We start from the raw sequence: 20,008 nt of genomic DNA on the forward strand, positions 1-20,008 counted from the left end.
CGGGTATTAGGGTACCCGAACAGTTACAGGCAAAAAGAAAAAAGCAACTACTATACTGGTGATTATTAGATATTTGACCAAGATGATAATGCACTTCCACATGTTTGGTTCTGGCATGAAAGAAAAGATTTTCTACCAAGTGAATCACTACCTGATTGTCACACAATATTGCATAATCAATCAGTTGATGTACATTTCATACTAGTTGTATAAGCAATGTACACCCTTGAGGTGCCGTTATTTCTACTCTGTACATAACAAAGATACAGTAGACAGTCTCTTGGTGCACCAAGACACTAATCCTGACCAAAAAAACGAACATATATCCAATTATCAAATAACACGTGTCATGGTTACTACTTACTAGTTACTAGTATAAGCAGCAGCACAATATCCTATTACGCTACCAAATGTTACTTCTTTGGGTTCTGCATGAACCAACTTACCACATCCATAGCATAGCATGTGAATGCAGGGACGGGGGCAAAAACCTTTATAGTTAGGCTGATTTTTTTTTTCTTTATAATTGTTTAAATGTCTAATTTTTAATAAATAATAATTTTTTTAAAAAAATTACTATTTTTACCCATAAAATTAAAACTAATTTTATATTAATTAATAATAATCTTAATTGTTATCATTGTAATAATAAACAAAATCAATTTTACATAATTTTACATTAATTATCATTTTAATCATTATAATGGAAAAAAAACATAATTAATTTACATAATTTTATTCTAATTAACATTAATCATTATTATAATAACAACATACAAAATTAATTATATACTAATTAACTTAAAAATATATATGTATATACATAAAAATTTTCCAAACGAAAAAAGGACGGAGAAGAGGTAGATTTGTCCCTATCTGAATGTAATATATCATAGCAAGTTAAAATATGATAGATCAAACTATATCAACTAACTCCCTATATACCGTGACATTTTCTAAGTCCTTTAGTTGTTTCGACCTCCAGACCTAGAAAGTGTTTTGACTTTCTAAGTTCTTTTACCTGAAAGTGTATAGACAAATTACTTCTTAGATGCACTTCCTCTTCTACTTTATTTCAATGTTGAAGATTTAGGTAATTAAATCTTTATTCTTAATTAATAACAGTAGGCAAATTACAGTAAAAAAAAAACTCAGCCAAATTACTTTTTAGATGTACTTGCTCTTCCTCTTCTCTCTTTGCCTGAAAGTACGACATTTATTCTATAGCCATTACTTCTAAGTACACACAGGGTTGATCCTGATATTTTAGAGGCCGATGACAAAACTATAAATAAGGACCCCTTAAATATTTAAGTGTTTTAAAATATGAATATATATTTAAGAAATAAACATGTAATTTCATTAAAAATAATATATTTTATTACATTGAGTAAATAGCCTAATTTAGACAAATCTTTTTTAAAAAAATGTATTTTAATCAACTCCATTGCTATCCTTTATCATCAATCTTTTTTAATTAATTTAAATTCTTATTTTTATTATAGTATTACCACCACACTTTTGTAGTTTTGTTATTAATTTTTAAAATAAATAATGAATTATTTCTCTTTTTTATGAAAATAAGTTTTTTAATTTATCTAATACCAACTTCAACAGCTACAGACTAGATTAACTTCTTTTGTATCTGTACTTGTCTATCAGTATCATTTTTTTTCTTTGGCTTCCATATTATCCAATCTTCATGTTGGGAAAAAATCACGTTGCTATTACAAAGGCACAGACCTGGAGAATAGTGAAATTATTTTAATGTTTTAATAAAATTTGAATCTTCAAATAGTTGAAAAGTTGAAATGAGATTAAGTCATTAATTGAGAATTGAATAAGATAAGTTGAAGAAACAAAAGGTCACAGAGATTTTTATTTGAAAATATTAAAGCTGGAACTTTTTTGGGTCCCTTTTCCAACATGGGCCAATGCACCAAACCATGCTCTGGGTCGGACCTGAGTACACATGCAATGATGCAAAATTTAGATAACTTTAATTTTATTACTATTTTTTAAATTAATTTTTATTTAAAAGACTCTTTCGATAATCAAATAGAAAGTGAATCTAAAACGATTATCATTGAATATTTTAAAGCTTTTGCAATAACTAAATAGAAATAACATCTAAAATGAATGTTATTAAACTTTTAGTTTTAAATTTTTATATTTTAATTTAAGAATTAAACTCTCAATTAATTCTCTTACACACAATAAACAAAATTAAATGAAATAAAATTTTGAAAATAGATACAAGAAAATTCTATTTTTATATTGTATTTTTTAATCATTTTTTTTTTGGATTAATTCGTTGACATTTTTATTACAGACTCACAAACTCAAATTAACTGTAAAAATAAAAAAGCAATTCAGTGCGGATCTAAAATATTTATACAAAAAGATGAAAGTGAAAAGAAACCAACAAGCCCAATAAACTTGGAGCAGTAGCTTTGCTTCGGAAAAACCAAATAAGGGAATTACTACTCCCTTCTTCTTTCCCTTTCCCTCACTCCTCACTTCCCAGCACCTCACCTTCCCTCTTTTCCTATTTCTTTTCTTTGATATATTTTGTTATATATCTTTATTTTATTAATAATTTAATTAATGATTATACAAATTATCGGAATGATGAAAAATTACCTTTATAATAGTAATACAATTAATTGTGGTATAAATTACTTTTTTAATTAAAATTTGAATTAATTATTACACAAGTTTCCTTTTTTAATCGAATTAATTAGATAAATTAATATTATAATTAATTTGATTAATATTAATAAAATAAATTTGTATAATAATTAATTCAATTACTTTTATATATGATAACTTCTATAGTAATGAATTCAATTTTAATTAAAAATGATATTTATTACTGTTAAAAAAAGAGGTAGATTGTATTTTAATTTAATTTAAAAAGGGATGATTTATATTATCATTAATTTCATTAGTTTAAAAATAGTAACTTGTATCAATAATTAATTATAATTTTTTCTTAAAAGTTTAACAAGTCAAATACATATATTTGTTGTGTAAAAGAGAATATAAAACTACACAAAAAAAAAAAAGATTAACAAAATTATATTTATGTTATTAAAACATGTTTAGCGGAAGTAAAAAAATATATATAATGAAAACAATGAAATCATATTTCTTGTTGTATAATTTTTTTTATCTCCTCTTACATTACAAAAATACATTTATATGATATATTTTATCAAATGAATAATATTTTCATAAAAAAAATATTTTCGGTAAATAAAATTTAAAGCAGACTTTTGGGGATGAGGATAACAATTATCACCAAATAATAACACAGGGCCCTCCATTTTTATTTTTATTTTGTGATAGAAGATAGAAGATGCCTGTTTGGTAGAGTGAAAATGGTGAAGAAAGAGGGGTGAGGAGTGTGTAATAGTTTTTATGTGTGTTGTTAGGTGATGATTAAGAAAGGAAAAGTAGGGAGGAGAGGTCCCTCTTTATGCTGCAGGTGCTGTAATTTAAGCAAGAAGAGATAATTTGTTGGGAAAATATTAAAATAATGCCCGATGTTGTACACTTTAAAAATGAAGATTATAATGACTGAGCCAATTGGAGTGAGTTAATGACAGGGCTATACAAGTGATTGACCCAATTGTTTTAATTAAGCTTATCTGTGCCCATGTTTAGCCTGATTTCATTTCACGTTCCACATTGTGTTTTTGGTGAACTTTTGACAGTTTGGCCATGCACTCACTCTAAAGTAGATACTGATGTGGGTCATTCAAAGTTCAGTTGAATTTCAAGTGGACCGGGAAAACACTGAAGCCAATCATCAATTCACTAATCATGCATGTTATTCCCATAAGAACGACCCATCATCTCTGCAAGCTAAAAAATTAGTTTTGCACAATGATATTAAAGCAAGAACTTTAATGCCACGAATCTGATCAAGCTTTCTCAGAGTTTACTTAGCCTGTTGTAAATTCCCTTTTTTTTTAATGTGTATTTGCATTTTTTATATATAATGTAGCACTCACGCTGTCACGCTAATTCAATTTGCTTAAGAATTAGTGCAATCCTTGGACAAAAGATCATAATCATTTTGAAAGAGTCTTGTGCAACATATATAGGCAGTGTTGGAGTTTGACTTTACTGTCTCTATTTTCTGCAATCTTTATCTAAAAATTGATAGTTATATATACTTGTTGCTTAAAGAGGAGCTCAACAATTCCTTCAAAGAAGAACAGTGGTGTTAATTTCGTACGCACGAATTAACAGTATTTAGTTAGCTAACCCCTAACCATATAGCATTGAATACGAAATTTCCTAAACTGTTTCAATTCCGTGCTCTTTTGTGTCTTATTTTCTTTCAATAAACTCCACGTGTGCAATAAGTTTGGAACTTGTTTTTATCGCGTCAAAAACTTTTTTCTATCAGGCACGGTTTTTTAACTTTGACATGTTACCGTTGTCATCTTTTGATTGGATTTCACATCTTAATGCCATGACTGAATTAAAAATCAAACATATCTGTTAAATAAAATATTTCTCTACTTATTTAAAATGGAAGAGTGATCAAAATTAACTAAATAGATTGCATAATTTTTTTTATAAAAAATAAAACAAGATTTTAATTTTTATATAATATAGTAATAACCAATAAAAATACCTAATTATTTTTTAATTCTTAAAATAAAAAATACATACCAAAACATTTATAATAATTCACATATTTTATTTAACTAAATCAATTGAATTAGATTCTTTTAGTAAAAATATCTAAATATAAATTTTAAAGTAATTAATTTAATAATTAATAAATTTATCATATGACATTCTATTAATTAAATGATCATATACAAAATTACGTGTATTTTAATTATTTAAAAAATATATAAATTTGACCTTAAAATTTAAATTTTTACTTTTTCTTAATATAAAAATATGAATTTAATTTGGCATTGCTAATGTAAAATTTTTACACTCTCAACTAATTAAAACATCCTATGTATAACTTTTTAAGTCATTATTACAAAAATCAATATTATCGTATATGATAATACATGAAAATGGTGTAAAACAATTACACTATCACTTTATTTTAATTAAATTTTAATAATATTATTATTTTTGTCTTATAAAAATATTAAATTAAAAAAACCTAAAATGCGAAAGAAATAAGATTTTCCATAGTTTTCACTTCAACTCGGGGGATTATAGAGTTTATTCTTCATATATTATTGGTGTAAATATTTTGTGCTACAACAACTACTTAAATACGGTCTTAAAACGTATAAATTATTGAGTGTGTGAATCAATTATTGTTATTTTTTTTAGTTTAACTAATAGTTTTAAGTTTTAATTTAGGTATATATTTATGTTAAATACTAAAAAAAAACTTTATTCATGTAAAGATTCTACTTACCTCAAGAAAAATTGTCTCTTATGAAAAATATATGCAGTTTTTTTATATATAAAAAAATAATTGTTACTAATCAATAATATTATTATTTGATTGTGTAAAAATTACCTAATAGTATACTCTATTAAATTTGTTTATGTATGGAACTAACATTTTAACTATTTTTTTTCAATTTTTCCTGCCAAATAAATAGATTTTTTTTATATTTTTATTCTGCTTCCCTTTCATCTAGTTTCTTCCTCTTTATTTTCATTTACCTTGTATTTATTTGAGAGGAAACCATTTAAAGAGAAAAATAAAATTTTAATTTTTGTCTGTAAATACTCAATTTTTTCCAAGAATAATCTGAAAAAAAAATAAAAATAAAAATAAAGCAAAATTTTTGAAGATTTGAAAAATGATGAAACCATAGAGAATCCAGAGAGAGATAAGAATGAGATTTTGAAGATTAGAAAAAAGGAAAATAGAAAATTAGAAAGAACCTGGGAACGAAATATGAGAAGATACGTAAACAAAATAGGATATAATGGAAAGGAAATGAACCAAGTCAAGCTAAGCTAAGCTTTATTATAAATAGACTGTCATACACTCAAGAAATGGGGAGGAAAAAGATTAGACAAAATGCAAAGGAAAAAACAGAAGAAACTATCTCTTGCAATTATGGGTGGAAATGAGCCAAGCCAAGCCAAGTTTTATTAGGCTTAAGCTCGGCCTGAGTTGAACACGTAAGACTTGAGCTTGGCTCATTACGGCTTTTGTTTAAGGTTCGGCTCGACTTATATAAAAGTCTGGCTTGGTCTACGAGCCTATTTAAAAGTCTGCTTAAAGACGTCTTTGATTAATTAATTATTTTAAAACCTAGTGAAATACTAACTAAAAAAAGAAACTTATAAAATTTCCTATAAGTAATGTACAAATCCAACAATAATTGATAAACAAAATCATATTGAATTTAAGTCGTTAAAGCACAAAGTATATCAAAAAAAAATAAAAGAGTATAATATTAAAAAATGTATGGAGTAGAGATGATTTGCAGAAAATGAATTTTATTCTACGTGAACAGTGTGCATGAACAGTAATAAAAACTGGAATTCTAAAATCTTAAAATTATTCTCTTCTCCAAAAAAAACTCCTTAAATTAAAACCTTGGTGCCCCAAAGTTTACAATTCTATTTTAAGTCCAAACACATAAATGAAATAAAATAAAATCTGGACAAGATAAGATGAGATGAAATAAAATCTGGAGGAAATAAAATCTGGATAAGATAAAATTTGATAAAATAAAGTTATTATTATTATTATTAGGTAAACAAGCCGGCTTCTTAAGTTTAACAAGCTATTTTTATGGTTTGAGTTTGGCCTTTTTATCTAAAAAGACTTTTTAAAAAGCTTGAGTTTGACCTTTATAACAAACAAGTCAAACCGAGTCGAGCCTTAGAGCCAAAGGTCCTCGATAAACTGCTCGACTCATTTTCACCCCTAGTTGCAACAAAGTGCATTTTTCTTTCTTTCTATCAATTACATCTTTTTCTGTTTATATACTGGTTTGTTTTTTTTATTTGTCTAGAATTAGATTGAACCGTGTTATATGCCATTGTGCCTGTTTAGAAATTTTCTTAGTAAATACATATGTTTCAGATTATTTTCGATTCCTTTTTTTTTCTCCCTTTTGCTTCCTTTATCATCATGTCAATAGCGTTTATCGAACTTTTTAACTTTGTGATAGTTCTTGACTTGTTGTTTTATTGGTGCTTTTGTATATGTATGGTTTTATTTTTGTAGGTAAGATTAGAATATAGGATTAAAAAATTTATAGATTTAAGTTTATTTTTAAATGTTAAAAATAACAATAAAATAATCTGATTATGTATTTGAATTAATTTGTAGTATTTGATATATATGATTTTAGATAAAAATAATAAGTAGAATTTTAATATTACTTAAATCATAAGAGTTTACAGAATAATTGTTATCATAAACTCTGAGCATGGAGTAAGATAAAGTTGTTTTTTTTTTTCATTTAAAATAAGAATAAAGTCATCCCAATATGCAATAACTTTTATTTCAAATACCAATTTAAAAGGCCTTATCAATATTTTTCCCAAAAATAAAATACTAGTGAGGACTTTATTATAATTATTTTTTGTGTCGTTATTGTGGTGATCTGATTGTGAAAAATCATTTATCCTTTTTTTTCTTCTCTTAATTAGTAGATGCATCTTGGTAAGTGTTAGTAATATATTTTTTAACACTTTTATTTAACACATTTTATTACAAAATCATGAATAAAACTCATTAAGTATACAATAAGATTTATAAAAGTTTATAATTTTTATTAAGTTTTTATGAACAACAAAAAGTATGTCCAAAAAATATTATAGAATAGGTTAGCTGGTTCATTAAACATGGGGGAAGGCTAATGTGGTCCATTTTGAAGTGGACAAGAAGGAAGGATGAAGCATCTCTCAGTCTCTACTGTCCCAAGTCTCAATCCCTAATTTGACCACACTTGTAGGAAAGATTCTTCATGAGGCAAGGCAAAACTGAACCAGAAAAAAAAAAAAAGGAATTTTATTACACAATATAATATTACTATGGCATCATAATAAAATAGTAATAAAAATTAAGTTAAAAAAAAAAAGAGTCCGTGACAATAATGATCCTCTTCTCCTGTGTGAGTTGTGCTTGGCCAGGAAAGAATTTCTCGTTTTCTACTTTCGAATAAACGAATAAGAAGCCTTCACACCGCTTCGTTTTGTGGTGCTTGCTTCTTTTTCTCTTCCTTTTCGCTTCTTACTAGTATTCCTTTCTTCTTCATTTCGTTTTCTCCGCCGTTTTCGTCACTCAGCATCAGCAGCAACAGCACCAGGTTTCCTGCGTTTTGCCATCTCACTGTCGTTCATACATGTGTATATATATTTTGTTCATTTTTCAGTTGTTTCTCTGGTTTCGAGTGTTTTTTTTTTTTGCTCTGATATGGATTTAGCTTGACTAAAATTGTCTCTGATTTTGAATCTGAAAGTGTTTTCATATATCATATTCGAGATTCGTCGTTTTGCTTTTCTTCTTCTTCTTTCGCTTAAGAGAGAGAGAGAGTTTCAGTTGTGCACATTTGTATTTTGTGGAGTCTCTTTGCGTGCTTTTGGCTTTGTGTAGAGAGCAGAGGAGTGATGAATAGGGAAGGTATGGGAATACATTGACTTTATTCAACCGTGTGGAATAGTGATGTAGGGTTACTGCAAATGTCTGTTTATTTATAGGGGAAGTTTGTGCTAGAATGCGTTTTATTGAGTAGTTAGTGGCCTATGTGGTTAGGGTTCAATAGTTGTTAAAAATGTGGCATTCCTCAAAATTAGGAAGTTATAAAGGCAACACCCCAGGCTTGGGGTTTGGCTTCAATTTATGATTTCAACCTTGTAACCATGAGGAAGAGTCCCTGGTTAATACCAATTGACCTCTACATTTGTATTTAGTCATAAGTTGTGAATTAATAAGCAGTTGTTGTCCATTCAGTGATTCCAACAAAAGCTGATGGATATGGGATTTTCCACATATTGAAGTTAATATTGGTTGGCTTTTGTGGTTAGAGATCACAGATGAATGTTTGTGTTCGGTTTTTTCTTTGTTGTTTCTTTTTTAACAAAAACACAAGACAAAGATGAATTTTGTTTATTGAGCTTGGGTGAGTGAAACAAAAAAGTGTTGATGGATTTTTCTGTGGTAGATGATGCTTTTAAAATATAAAAGTTACAGATATTAAGCATTTATTGTATGTTAGATTATGTATCATAAAGCAGATATGTGGTTCATAAAGCAGATGACTAATAATGAACCAAACGAAACTTGTTATCTGTACCTTTTTTGTAAAATCTAGAATGTTTTGTCAAAGATAGGAAATAGGGATTGGATTAGTAATGGCTAAAATAATGGGCATTAATTGTAATCCTTAGCTGTGTGAGAAGATCATGTAGGCATCCTATTGTAGAAGTTGCTTATTATTCTAACTGGAGAACGAGACTATGTGAGTAAATAGCCTAGTGCTCAAATGGCTGTGGTCCTGTGGATAAGATGGTTATAACTATACAGATCTCTATTGAATTGAATTAAAAAAATGAATCACTGGCAAAATTCATTTAGCTAACCTTCCCTGCTCAACATTTATTTCTATAGTTAGTTAATTACCTTCATATATGTCATGCTTTGACTTTTATCCTCTGAATTTTGTGCTATATAATGGAAGCTAATTTGTCTGGCTTTTTGCTTGGAAGGTCTACCTACATTTGGCCCTGTTCGGATACAAGGCTAGAAGTGATTTTGAGAGCTCTTGAGAGTTTCTCTGCTAGAAAAAGCTCTATATTTCTAGTAGAGAAGTTCTCAAAAGCTCTTATGACTTGTATCCAAACAGGCCAAATTTAGATCATATGTAATAAGTGTGTTGATTATGCTTCATGTATACAAAGGGGTATATTTTATGTCATTTATTTTGCAGGTGTCTACTATCTGACTACACATGTGCTGTTTACATTGTCTTTCAATTGGGTGAAGTCTGACTGAAGAGCAATGCAGAAGGATACCAGTACCACTGCCCCATCAACCACAAGCGGTCGGGTTAGGCACCGAAAACGCTCAAATGAGGTTAATTTTTTAAAGTTTAATTTATCGCTTGATCATCTTTTGTTTTGTCTATTAAAAGAAAAATTGTATTAGTGAATTTCATGTAGGAATTGATCCTGAAATTTGAAGAGAACATGAAAAAACTGTCAAAACTATCGGACAACAGATAATTGGAAGCATGGTTAAATTCTATTTTTCTTTTCTTTTTGAATCTATGTCCTTTTATTTTTATTACTGTTAGGTTCCTTCTTGATGCAGTTGTCTCCAAAGATGAATTTGATGTAATAAGTTTCAATGACATGGGAATTGAATCCCTGTAGTATCTTTATGGAAAAGCTTCTGTATAATATTTGAAGGTAATTTTATGATGCCTTTATCTTAGGTTATTCCGGAGGTTAGCAAAGCAAATGGGACCCAGTTACTGGTTAATGACAAAAGCAAATACAAATCCATGCTAATTCGAGCATATTCATCCGTATGGATGATTGGCGGCTTTGTATTGATCATCTATATGGGTCATCTCTACATCACTGCAATGGTGGTTGTTATCCAAATCTTCATGGCAAGGGAGCTTTTCAATCTACTCAGGAGAGCTCATGAAGATAGGCAGCTGCCAGGATTTAGGCTATTAAATTGGTATCTACACAATTCATTACTCATGCAGCAGTACAATAATCCTTTTCATGATTAACTAATGGCCAGAACCTTTTTTTTAAAAAAAAAAATAGTAACTCGTCATTGACATATATCATTTCAGGCATTTTTTCTTCACTGCAATGTTATTTGTTTATGGACGGATTCTGAGTCAACGCCTGGTTAACACAGTAACTTCAGACATGGTTTTATATCGGCTAGTGAGCAATCTTATTAAGTATCATATGGTTATCTGCTACTCCCTATACATTGCTGGTAACTTATGCTTATCTATTTTGTCCTTATAATGTTCATTAGCCAGTGCTTGTTCAAAGTCTCTATCAGATGCCTGGCATTTTCAAGCTAGTTTTTTTACCTTGGCCGTGATTTTACTGGCTATTTTCTAAATATTGCGAGGGTGCTAATACTTTGGTTATCTACCCTTTTATTGGTTGAGTGCAGGATTTATGTGGTTCATTCTCACATTGAAGAAGAAGATGTACAAGTACCAATTTGGCCAGTATGCTTGGACACACATGATTCTAATTGTTGTATTTGGCCAGTCCTCCTTCACTGTGGCAAGCATTTTTGAAGGGATTTTCTGGTAATATAACCTATGAAAGGAAATGATGATTATTTAACTCTTATGCTAAAAAAACTGCACTACATTTTGAGGATTTTCTTTTGCATGAAATCATATCATGCTTCACAATGCTATTCCTCATACATGTGGACACTTTTTATTCTGGATTTTTTAAAATGTTATTTGACCGGTAGTTGATGCCATAATAATCACCTTAAGGAATGGTTGAATGAATTGCATAGTTTGTGGGCTTGTTGACTGAATCACACAGGATGTTATCTGGTCTTTTGCCCAGATGGTGGAATCAAGGCCTTATGATAGGAAAGATGGAGGAAAGATTAGGGATTGAGCCATGAGTGATAGTTTTCTACTCCATGGGAGGTGACCAAATAATTATATTTTCATCAAAGAGGACTATAGGAGTGCCAATAAAGCCATAAAACAAGATCAATTCCCAACTTTTCAGACTGCCGGGAATTGAGTTTTAAAGTTTATTCCCATATCGTGTTTGCTTTTGCTTGGGTTGATTGTTAAGGGTGTTATTTTAATTCTTCTCAATGAAAAAACTGTATTGTTTACTGATGATATTGACATCATCTTAAACTGCTAAGATTTAAGTGATTTTATTTGTATGTATATTTGCTTTCATAGAATCATTTTGTTCATATATTTAATTTAATGTTTGACCATTGCTATTATACGAATAAGACCTGTCATGCACTGTTGCTTCTTAATTGCATTGATGTTAATGTCTTGCTTGCATTTTGACCTACTGTACAGGTTTCTTCTCCCAGCAACACTTATTGTCATTAATGACATTGCTGCTTATATCTTTGGTTTCTTCTTTGGAAGAACCCCTTTGATTAAGTTATCTCCAAAGAAAACTTGGGAGGGTTTTATTGGGGCATCCGTTACCACCATCATCTCTGCATTTATGGTGAGCACAATTTCAATTTGTTATTCAAGATGCAACTATTGGGATGGTTTTTTTTTGGTGGGGGGTTGCTTGTCATTGAATCAAAATCACTTGTTGATGTTTATATTCCTCTTATAGCATGATTAAATGATTGCAACAGTCTAAGTAAACACTCAGAAAGCTTGATCAGATTCATCATTCATGGCAATTAAGCTCTTGCTTAAGTCTTTATACATCAATCAAGTTATTCTGAACTAGATGCTAACATTATCATTGAAAACTCATTTTGTAGCTTGCTAACATCATGGGTCGTTCTCAGTGGCTAACGTGTCCAAGGAAGGTATAACTAATTGATATAATGTAAGGCATTATTCAACAACAAACTGACTAATGCTCACATCTCTTTGGGAATAACATTCAGGATTTGTCAACTGGTTGGCTTCACTGTGATCCTGGTCCACTGTTTAAGCCGGAATCTTATCCCTTACAAGGATGGATTTCCCACTGGGTAAGCACTTGAAATTCCGCTGAACTTTGAATCTTATGTTCTACATCAATATTTACTTGACAGAGTAAGTGTGTGCATGGTCAAACTAGTAAAAAACTTCCCCAAAAACACAATTTGGATGCCTTAAATAGCAAAAAAAAACCTCAAATTTGAGTTGGAGAATAAAACACTTCAAAAAAGTATAGCACATGAAACTTAACAGATCTGCATGAAAACAATTGGGTCAGTGACTTGCATAGCTCCGGAATGACTTTCTCAAATTGGCCCAGTAAGACATTTTAGTAAATTTTTATCATGAATGTAAAGAAAGTCAAATGTGGATAATGCATTTTAACCTTCATTCTTCTTGGATAAAGGGGATGCTGGGAAGAGTTTATGCGGTCTTATCTTATGGCATAAAAGTAGTTGGATAAACCTACAAAAAGAGCTCATAACCGGCTCATAAGTTATTTTCAGCTTATTTCAATAAGTTCCATAGAGTAGCTTATGAAATAGCTTCTGCAGAGCTTGAGCTCCCCGTCCCGTCTTTAATTTCCATCCACTCCCTTTAGTGCTTATGATATAAGCTCCCATGTAATCAACACTTACTTAATAAGTGCTGTTCAGCATATAAACATTAAAAAGTGACCATTCTGTATTCATGAGATGCTAATCCAGATTCCTGGAACGTCTGAAAATCATAACTTACGACCCACTATATGTTGTCTTATACAGTTTGCTTGGAAAGAGATATCAATCCTACCAATTCAATGGCATTCTTTATGTCTTGGCTTGTTTGCTTCAATTATTGCACCTTTTGGAGGCTTCTTTGCAAGTGGTTTTAAAAGGGCTTTTAAAATAAAGGTATGCTCTCAAAACTTCTGTTTTTGTAATCAGGAAGTGAGCAAATATAATCCATTTAGGTATAAACAGACTTGCTGTGTTCCCATTTTTGCAGGATTTTGGTGATAGTATTCCAGGACATGGTGGAATTACCGACAGAATGGATTGCCAGGTAGATTCTTTTGATGTTACAATCTACAAATTTATTTTCAATCATTAACTACTTGGGACTCTATGCTTTTTTGTCCTTGTGGGGAACTTTTAATCATCATAGTACATAAGCTGACCATGTTTTTCTATCCAATGTCTCTGCCCTGCCCCAACTAAGTTTAAAAGGAGAGGAAAAAAAATGATAACATTAAAAATGACTGTACACATTGAATAGGTAGAACAGAAAATTAATATTCACTTAATTCAATGTGAAGTAAAAAGCATTCAAAGAATTTTTCAAGAACTCAACAAGAAAAAGAATCTTCAATGACAACTAAAGACATGTAATTGGTAGAAGTCTTGGTGGTCAAGTCTAGTGATTATGAGTGTCAAATGCATACTGTTATGACCCAGGTCTGATTTAATATCATTGTGAAGTGGTTATAGGTATTTTATGTGACATATGGTGCCATTAAATAGTATAAACATAACAGACCAAAATTTGGAACTCACTGGCAACTCCTATTTTTCACTCTCCTTTACATTCTGCCTCAGTACACTATTTGTATCTTTAGTTGAGCAAAATTTGACCAATTTGTCTTGGTGTGTAGATGGTTATGGCGGTGTTTGCATATATATATCATCAATCATTTGTTGTGCCGCAAACTCTCTCAGTTGAAATGATTTTGGACCAGGTAATTATGCTTATTTTACTAAGTATATTGCTTTGTATTTGTATTTCTATTAATTAACACCTAAGATGTTTAATTTATGGCACTACCACTGTTTGCTTCAGATATTGATCAACCTAACATTCGATGAACAAGAAGCTCTATATTGGAGGCTTGGGGAAATTTTACAACAGGGGATTACAAGGAAATCTTAGATTCATGGCGAGGTGTATTTGTTCTGTCACCCTATTGTATTCCTTTACATACAGGGGGAAAGGAAAAGATACTCTGTACATGCGTTTTCTATCTTTTGGGTGAGACGATTCAAAGGTTCAGAAGCTGTCAAGATGTGCATAGTGTATGTTGACCGTTAGTTCCATTCTGTTTTTCTCGCCCGTGTTTGAATAGTTGATTGATGGCTTTGCTTGAACAGCTACCGTTCACTCGTGATCTTAAATAATTGACATGGCCAATGGCAGTAATTGAACGCCTGTGATGTATTCAATTCCTGGAGGTGAGGGGTGTTAATATTTTTCAATTACCTTAAATGTAGCTTGAATCACGTTTTGATAATATATTCTGTTCTAATGCGATCAACAATTATTTTTCTTCTTCTATCAATGTTGCCTATATTGTGAATGGAAGCGCAGATTGTAATGTGTGAACAAATTATATGATGAATAGGATATAAATTGTTTTCCATTTCTATGCCACTCTTTTCTTTCTTTCTTTCTTTCTATTTTGTACAATTACCATGGTTTTGGCTTGCCTTGGGTTCTTTTTGGACTGTAGATTTTTGCAAATTCTTTTTCGGTATGTTAGGTATTCAATGTGTCCAACCCGTCACTCACTGTTACAATTGGATCAAAAACCTCCCTTAATTGGACTTTTTATCAAGCTGGCAACAAAAAAAGCAGTGGTATGAATTTCTTTGTGATTAAAACATTAGTTTCCTTTAGACGTTTTAATACATTGAGGATTTGAAGTTGAACTGGCAGATTAGTAGCAACGTTTTTTATGTTTTCTTGCCATCAAGATCCTGAATACAGCCAGTGGTTCGCAGACTGGGGTTACTGCTATTTGTTGACAATTACACTGCCAATGGAACAGATTATCGCGAACATTTTTATCGTTAGCTTGTACTTCAAGGAGTTATTTTAAATAAAATGCTCGAGCGCTTTTGATCGAATGCAAAATAATTTAATCTAATTATGCATTAAGAAAAACTACTCCTTAGCTGCAAACATGAATATGATCTGCAGATGTACATATTCAGTCGCATAGGGCATGATTCCCAACTAGCTTTGTAAAGAATCATAACAAAGTAGCTCTTGCCAAAAGGGACGAGAAAATGTCATCAAATTCCAAAAATGCATACTTATGGTTATGATGTTGCTTTAAGCGTCACCAAATTCCAAAAATTTCTCAAGGAAAGTTCCCCTGTGAAAGCAACATCAAACTGAGTTTGACGCTTAAAGCTCAACAAATAAAAGTTAATCACATGCTCACCTAGAAAGGGTTACACTTGCACAAAATGTTACAAAAAAAATGTAGGGTGATTCAACTGAGTATTGCTAAATTTTTAGTTGCCATAAATAGAGTTTTGTCCAGGCTCAAGCGACACCATCCATACAGTGGCATAAATATGGTATACATGTCCTACGTGTACACAAAACAATTAGTAATCATTTAAGGCACTCTATAGTCTAAAAAAAAAAAAAAAGCCAAGAACATCTATAGCTGACAACTCTTTTCCAAAATGTATCATGACAAAAATTTATTTTCATCTTGTATTATTTTCTGTTACTGGCGTCTTGGCTTCTGAATCTTGACATAGGGCAACACGCCCATTAAACGGACAATTGTTGGAGACCAGCCACATTGTTGAGCACGGCAAAACATCAAGAACGTGTTAGCAAAGTAGGAGTTGAAACCCATGAAGAGATGCCTTGTGGGTTAATTGGCCAACTTGATATCATGTTGCAGAAAACAAGATCACTTAGCCAACCTGAACTTCCCAAAAGAAGAGTAGCTACATAAAGCCGTGCGAGGCACTTGGCGCACACATCATCGGTGTAAATGTAGTACTTGTATATTCTAGGAATACAGAGGAGGCAGAGGATGACATAGTGAACTTTGAAGCCTATTCCTTAACGGAGCACTGAATGAACGATGGCGAAAACGGCACCATATAAACATAGGAAGATGGGCATTGTACGAGGATACTGCCAACCTGGGGAATAGAGGATGTAGATGTATAGCAGAATCTCCCACATCATTGGATTTTCATGGCTCTGCTATTGCCTAAATCAAAGTGCAACAACATAAAGATAAATTGTAAGAGATATTTAATTATGTACGGATTAATAATTAAATATTAAATTGTAATTCGATTAAATTAAAGTAGTTTATAGAGATGATTATTAGTTTATGTGAGTAGTGATTATAAAGGGGTTAGTACTATAAAAAAACACACACAATGTTGATTTATTATTTGGGAGAATCATTTATTTCAATATTTAACTGATTTCCTATAATTGTTAGTCTTGAAAATTCTTAAAATTTTGCATAAATCACTCACCCTAAACAAAAATATTTTTTTTATCTACATATTTTTGTTAGAAATATCACTTCAAAGGATTTGAAAGTATTTTTGTTAAAAATTTTGTACATAAGGAAAACATGGCGACAATGGATGGAGACTGAAAGGAAAACACACGATGATCGTCACATACCAGAATTCTAATATCCAGTTTGTTTTTCGTTTACATCTCGTAATGTTTAAACTTGTACATTAAAGTAAAAAATACGTCAAAATCTCAAAAAATATTCAAAAGAGATGAAGAGAAAAAACAAAAAGAATATACAAGTAATTGTAATAAGAAAAAAAGTCTCCAGTTGAACCGGCATATCCGAACTAATTTTTAAAATTATACTTTAAAAGAGTGCCTACATGCCCAATGAGTACGATATAGTTATTGCAATAATAAAAGTCTAAACTTTCACTTACAAGCTTTGTTGAAACTAAAAGACTTACAATGGCTATATTTTCAAGATGGGATAATACATACTAGAGATGTGAAGGACCAGAACTTTTGATTGCAAATTGAATCTTTATAAGCTATTGTAATCTTATTCATTCTTTTAGTGTGCTAAGGCCTAAATTAGAACTTCATCTTGGACATCCGTCTTTACAAGTCAATATAGGGTATATTTGGATTTTCAGGTTGTAGTGTTTCAAAAATATATTTGAAATTAAAATTAGTTTGGAATTACATCTGATTACCTCCTAAAAGTATGCTTGAGAGGAAATTTTACCTAAAAATTCAATTTTAGAGAAGTGAGACTTGAGATATTTTTACAAATTCAATTTGTAAACTTAAGTTTAATCAACTTAAATTTGTAAATTTTAATTTAAACATGTACATAGTTGGTGAATTCTTACACTTAAGTGTGTAAGTGACTCGAGTTTAGTTGATTTAGATACAAGTCATAAGCTCTTTTGAGAGCTTCTTTATTGGAAATATAGAGAATATTTCCAGTAGAGAAGCTCTCAAAAGAATTTATGGTTTGTATTCAAACAGACATTTAGTCTATTTTTCAACTTAATCCAATTAAAATTAATTAAGTTGGGTTTTTTTTGTTGCCTCCCAACCCAAACCATGGGGTTCAGTCATTAAAAAAATTGTCTCATCTTCTATTCTTGAAAAAAAAAAAATATTAAACTCAAAAATAATATTGATCAAATAATTGTTGTATTCATATATAAGCCATAAACATGTTATTTGTTTAAGTAACTTATTCATAATGGTAAAACATAAACATGTTTTTTTTTATCCGTGAAAATCGAAGACTGTCAGTAAATTTATAATAATTCACGCACTCTACTTAATCATCTAAATTAGACTTCATTGACACATGTAACATGTTTAACAACTCTACAATATTCACAAAACACAATATCTATATTTTTTATGTGTTAACTTTGTATTCAAGTTGAGTTTGGTTTGATTGAGTTCAAACTTCAAATCTTATTAACAAATTTAGTTTTAATTGGATTAACTGCAATAAACTCAACCTAACCCAACCGACAAAAATGTAATTGAGATGGGTTAGTTGGATTTGAGGGTTGGACACAATCCCTTACATCCTTACTTGCACTTAACCTTTTCCCAGTGAAAATAGTTGAAACCTGTGGAGATTTTGTAAAAAATAATATTTTTTGAGTTGCTTGAAGAAAAGTAAAAGAATAATTATACTCAAAATTAAATTAAATAAATTATAATGTTTAATTTTTTTCCATATTTACTATGGTTTCAAATTTAAAATTTGCATGAATTGCTAATTCAATTTGTAATAAAAAATAAATTTAAACAAAGGTATAAAAATGTGAAATCCCTTGAGACCTACTAAATATAAGTTAAAAACCCAAAAGTAGTAAATGTCCATAAATTTTATGGGACAATAAAATACACACTAAATAAGAGTGTTTGTTTTTTTTTATAAGCCTCATGAAATAAGAGTTAAGCACTCAAATTGGATTCATGCATGCAAACTGCAAAGATGCTCTTAGATAATGTGTAAATACTCAATTTTGAAAGATGATTTGTAAGTCACTTCCAAAAACTTAATTTCAAAAGCGGTTTATTAATCACTTTCGAAATGAATTTTTCATGAGAGTGTTTAATTTAATACATTATAAAATTAAATTTTGAAAAGTGATACAAAAAAAGTGGTGTGACTAATAATAAAAATGTGGTTCAAAAAGTAATCCTTGCCAAAATACCATTCTCTCTCTTCCCTAATATTAAAAATACAGGTAACTGTTTTAAGTGGTAAATAAGGCCACCAATTATCTTAGGGTCCCTTTTCTTTAGTTTTTATTTTTTATTCACAAAATTATTACTTTATGTTAACTTGTTCTTTATTTTCAAAGATTTGGACTGTAAATATAAAAACAAGCAAAAAAATGTTGTTTTGGTATAAATATTTGAAAACAAAAAACAAAATAAAAATAAAATGACAATTTTGTAATTAAAAATAAAAACTGAAAATATTTTTTCAAAATAAACGAACCCTTCTAATCTTGATCATTCTTAAATAATTAAATGATTCAAATTTATAGTTCTCATTTTGAATGATAATTAATTGTTTTCACAGGAGTTACTCCAATAAGAGTACTTTAATTTTAATCTTTTTTTTTTATCTTGAGTTAATACTAATCCCATCCGACACCAAAATTTGGATATATTAAAAGTTTCTTCTCCTCATTTCATTTTGACGTAGTCTTCTTTTGTTGGGCCTTTGGCCCTGTTGAATTAAAGAAAAATTATTATACTTATACTTTTATACAAAATTTAATGATGGGATATGGCAATATATTTTATTCAATTAATATAATAAATTTTATAATACTTATACTTTTATATTTTGATTGAGTCTAGTTATTTCTTGTTTATCCAATATTCAAACGTTACGATGCGTGTTATAATTAATTACTTAATTATGTTGAAATTAAGTTTAATATTATTTATTATATTTTGTAAGTTATAACTAGGGTTTGAAATATTTTTTATTTATTTAAATACATTTTATATTAAATTTTTTTATTTTGTTGACTTTTTATAATTAATTTTAGTATTAAAATTTCAAATTTATTACTTAGTTTATAAAAAAAAGTTTGTCACAAGGAATACATATATTTTAT

The 20,008-nt window shown here is 29.7% G+C and overlaps 1 protein-coding gene and 1 pseudogene across 2 annotated transcripts; one reads left to right on the plus strand and one right to left on the minus strand.

The window, feature by feature from the left end:
• The first annotated feature begins 8,021 nt into the window (after window positions 1-8,021).
• LOC114403402 (phosphatidate cytidylyltransferase 1-like) lies at window positions 8,022-15,014 on the plus strand. Of its 2 annotated transcripts, none has more exons than XM_028366346.1 (12): window positions 8,022-8,273; window positions 9,894-10,039; window positions 10,401-10,654; window positions 10,776-10,927; window positions 11,114-11,255; window positions 12,015-12,171; window positions 12,443-12,490; window positions 12,572-12,658; window positions 13,373-13,501; window positions 13,596-13,652; window positions 14,242-14,325; window positions 14,427-15,014. In XM_028366346.1, the coding sequence occupies exons 2-12, from the start codon at window positions 9,965-9,967 to the stop codon at window positions 14,514-14,516; spliced, it is 1,275 nt and encodes a 424-aa protein (XP_028222147.1). In that variant the 5' UTR covers window positions 8,022-8,273; window positions 9,894-9,964; the 3' UTR covers window positions 14,517-15,014. The 2 variants fall into 2 exon arrangements, with proteins under 2 accessions (XP_028222147.1, XP_028222148.1); XM_028366347.1 differs by having other exon boundaries at window positions 8,034-8,313.
• A 1,090-nt stretch (window positions 15,015-16,104) lies between these two features.
• On the minus strand, window positions 16,105-17,211 carry LOC114402182 (annotated as a pseudogene).
• Window positions 17,212-20,008: the final 2,797 nt, after the last annotated feature.

Source organism: Glycine soja, chromosome 20 (genome assembly GCF_004193775.1).
Source record: "Glycine soja cultivar W05 chromosome 20, ASM419377v2, whole genome shotgun sequence".
Classification (NCBI taxonomy): Eukaryota; Viridiplantae; Streptophyta; class Magnoliopsida; order Fabales; family Fabaceae; genus Glycine; species Glycine soja.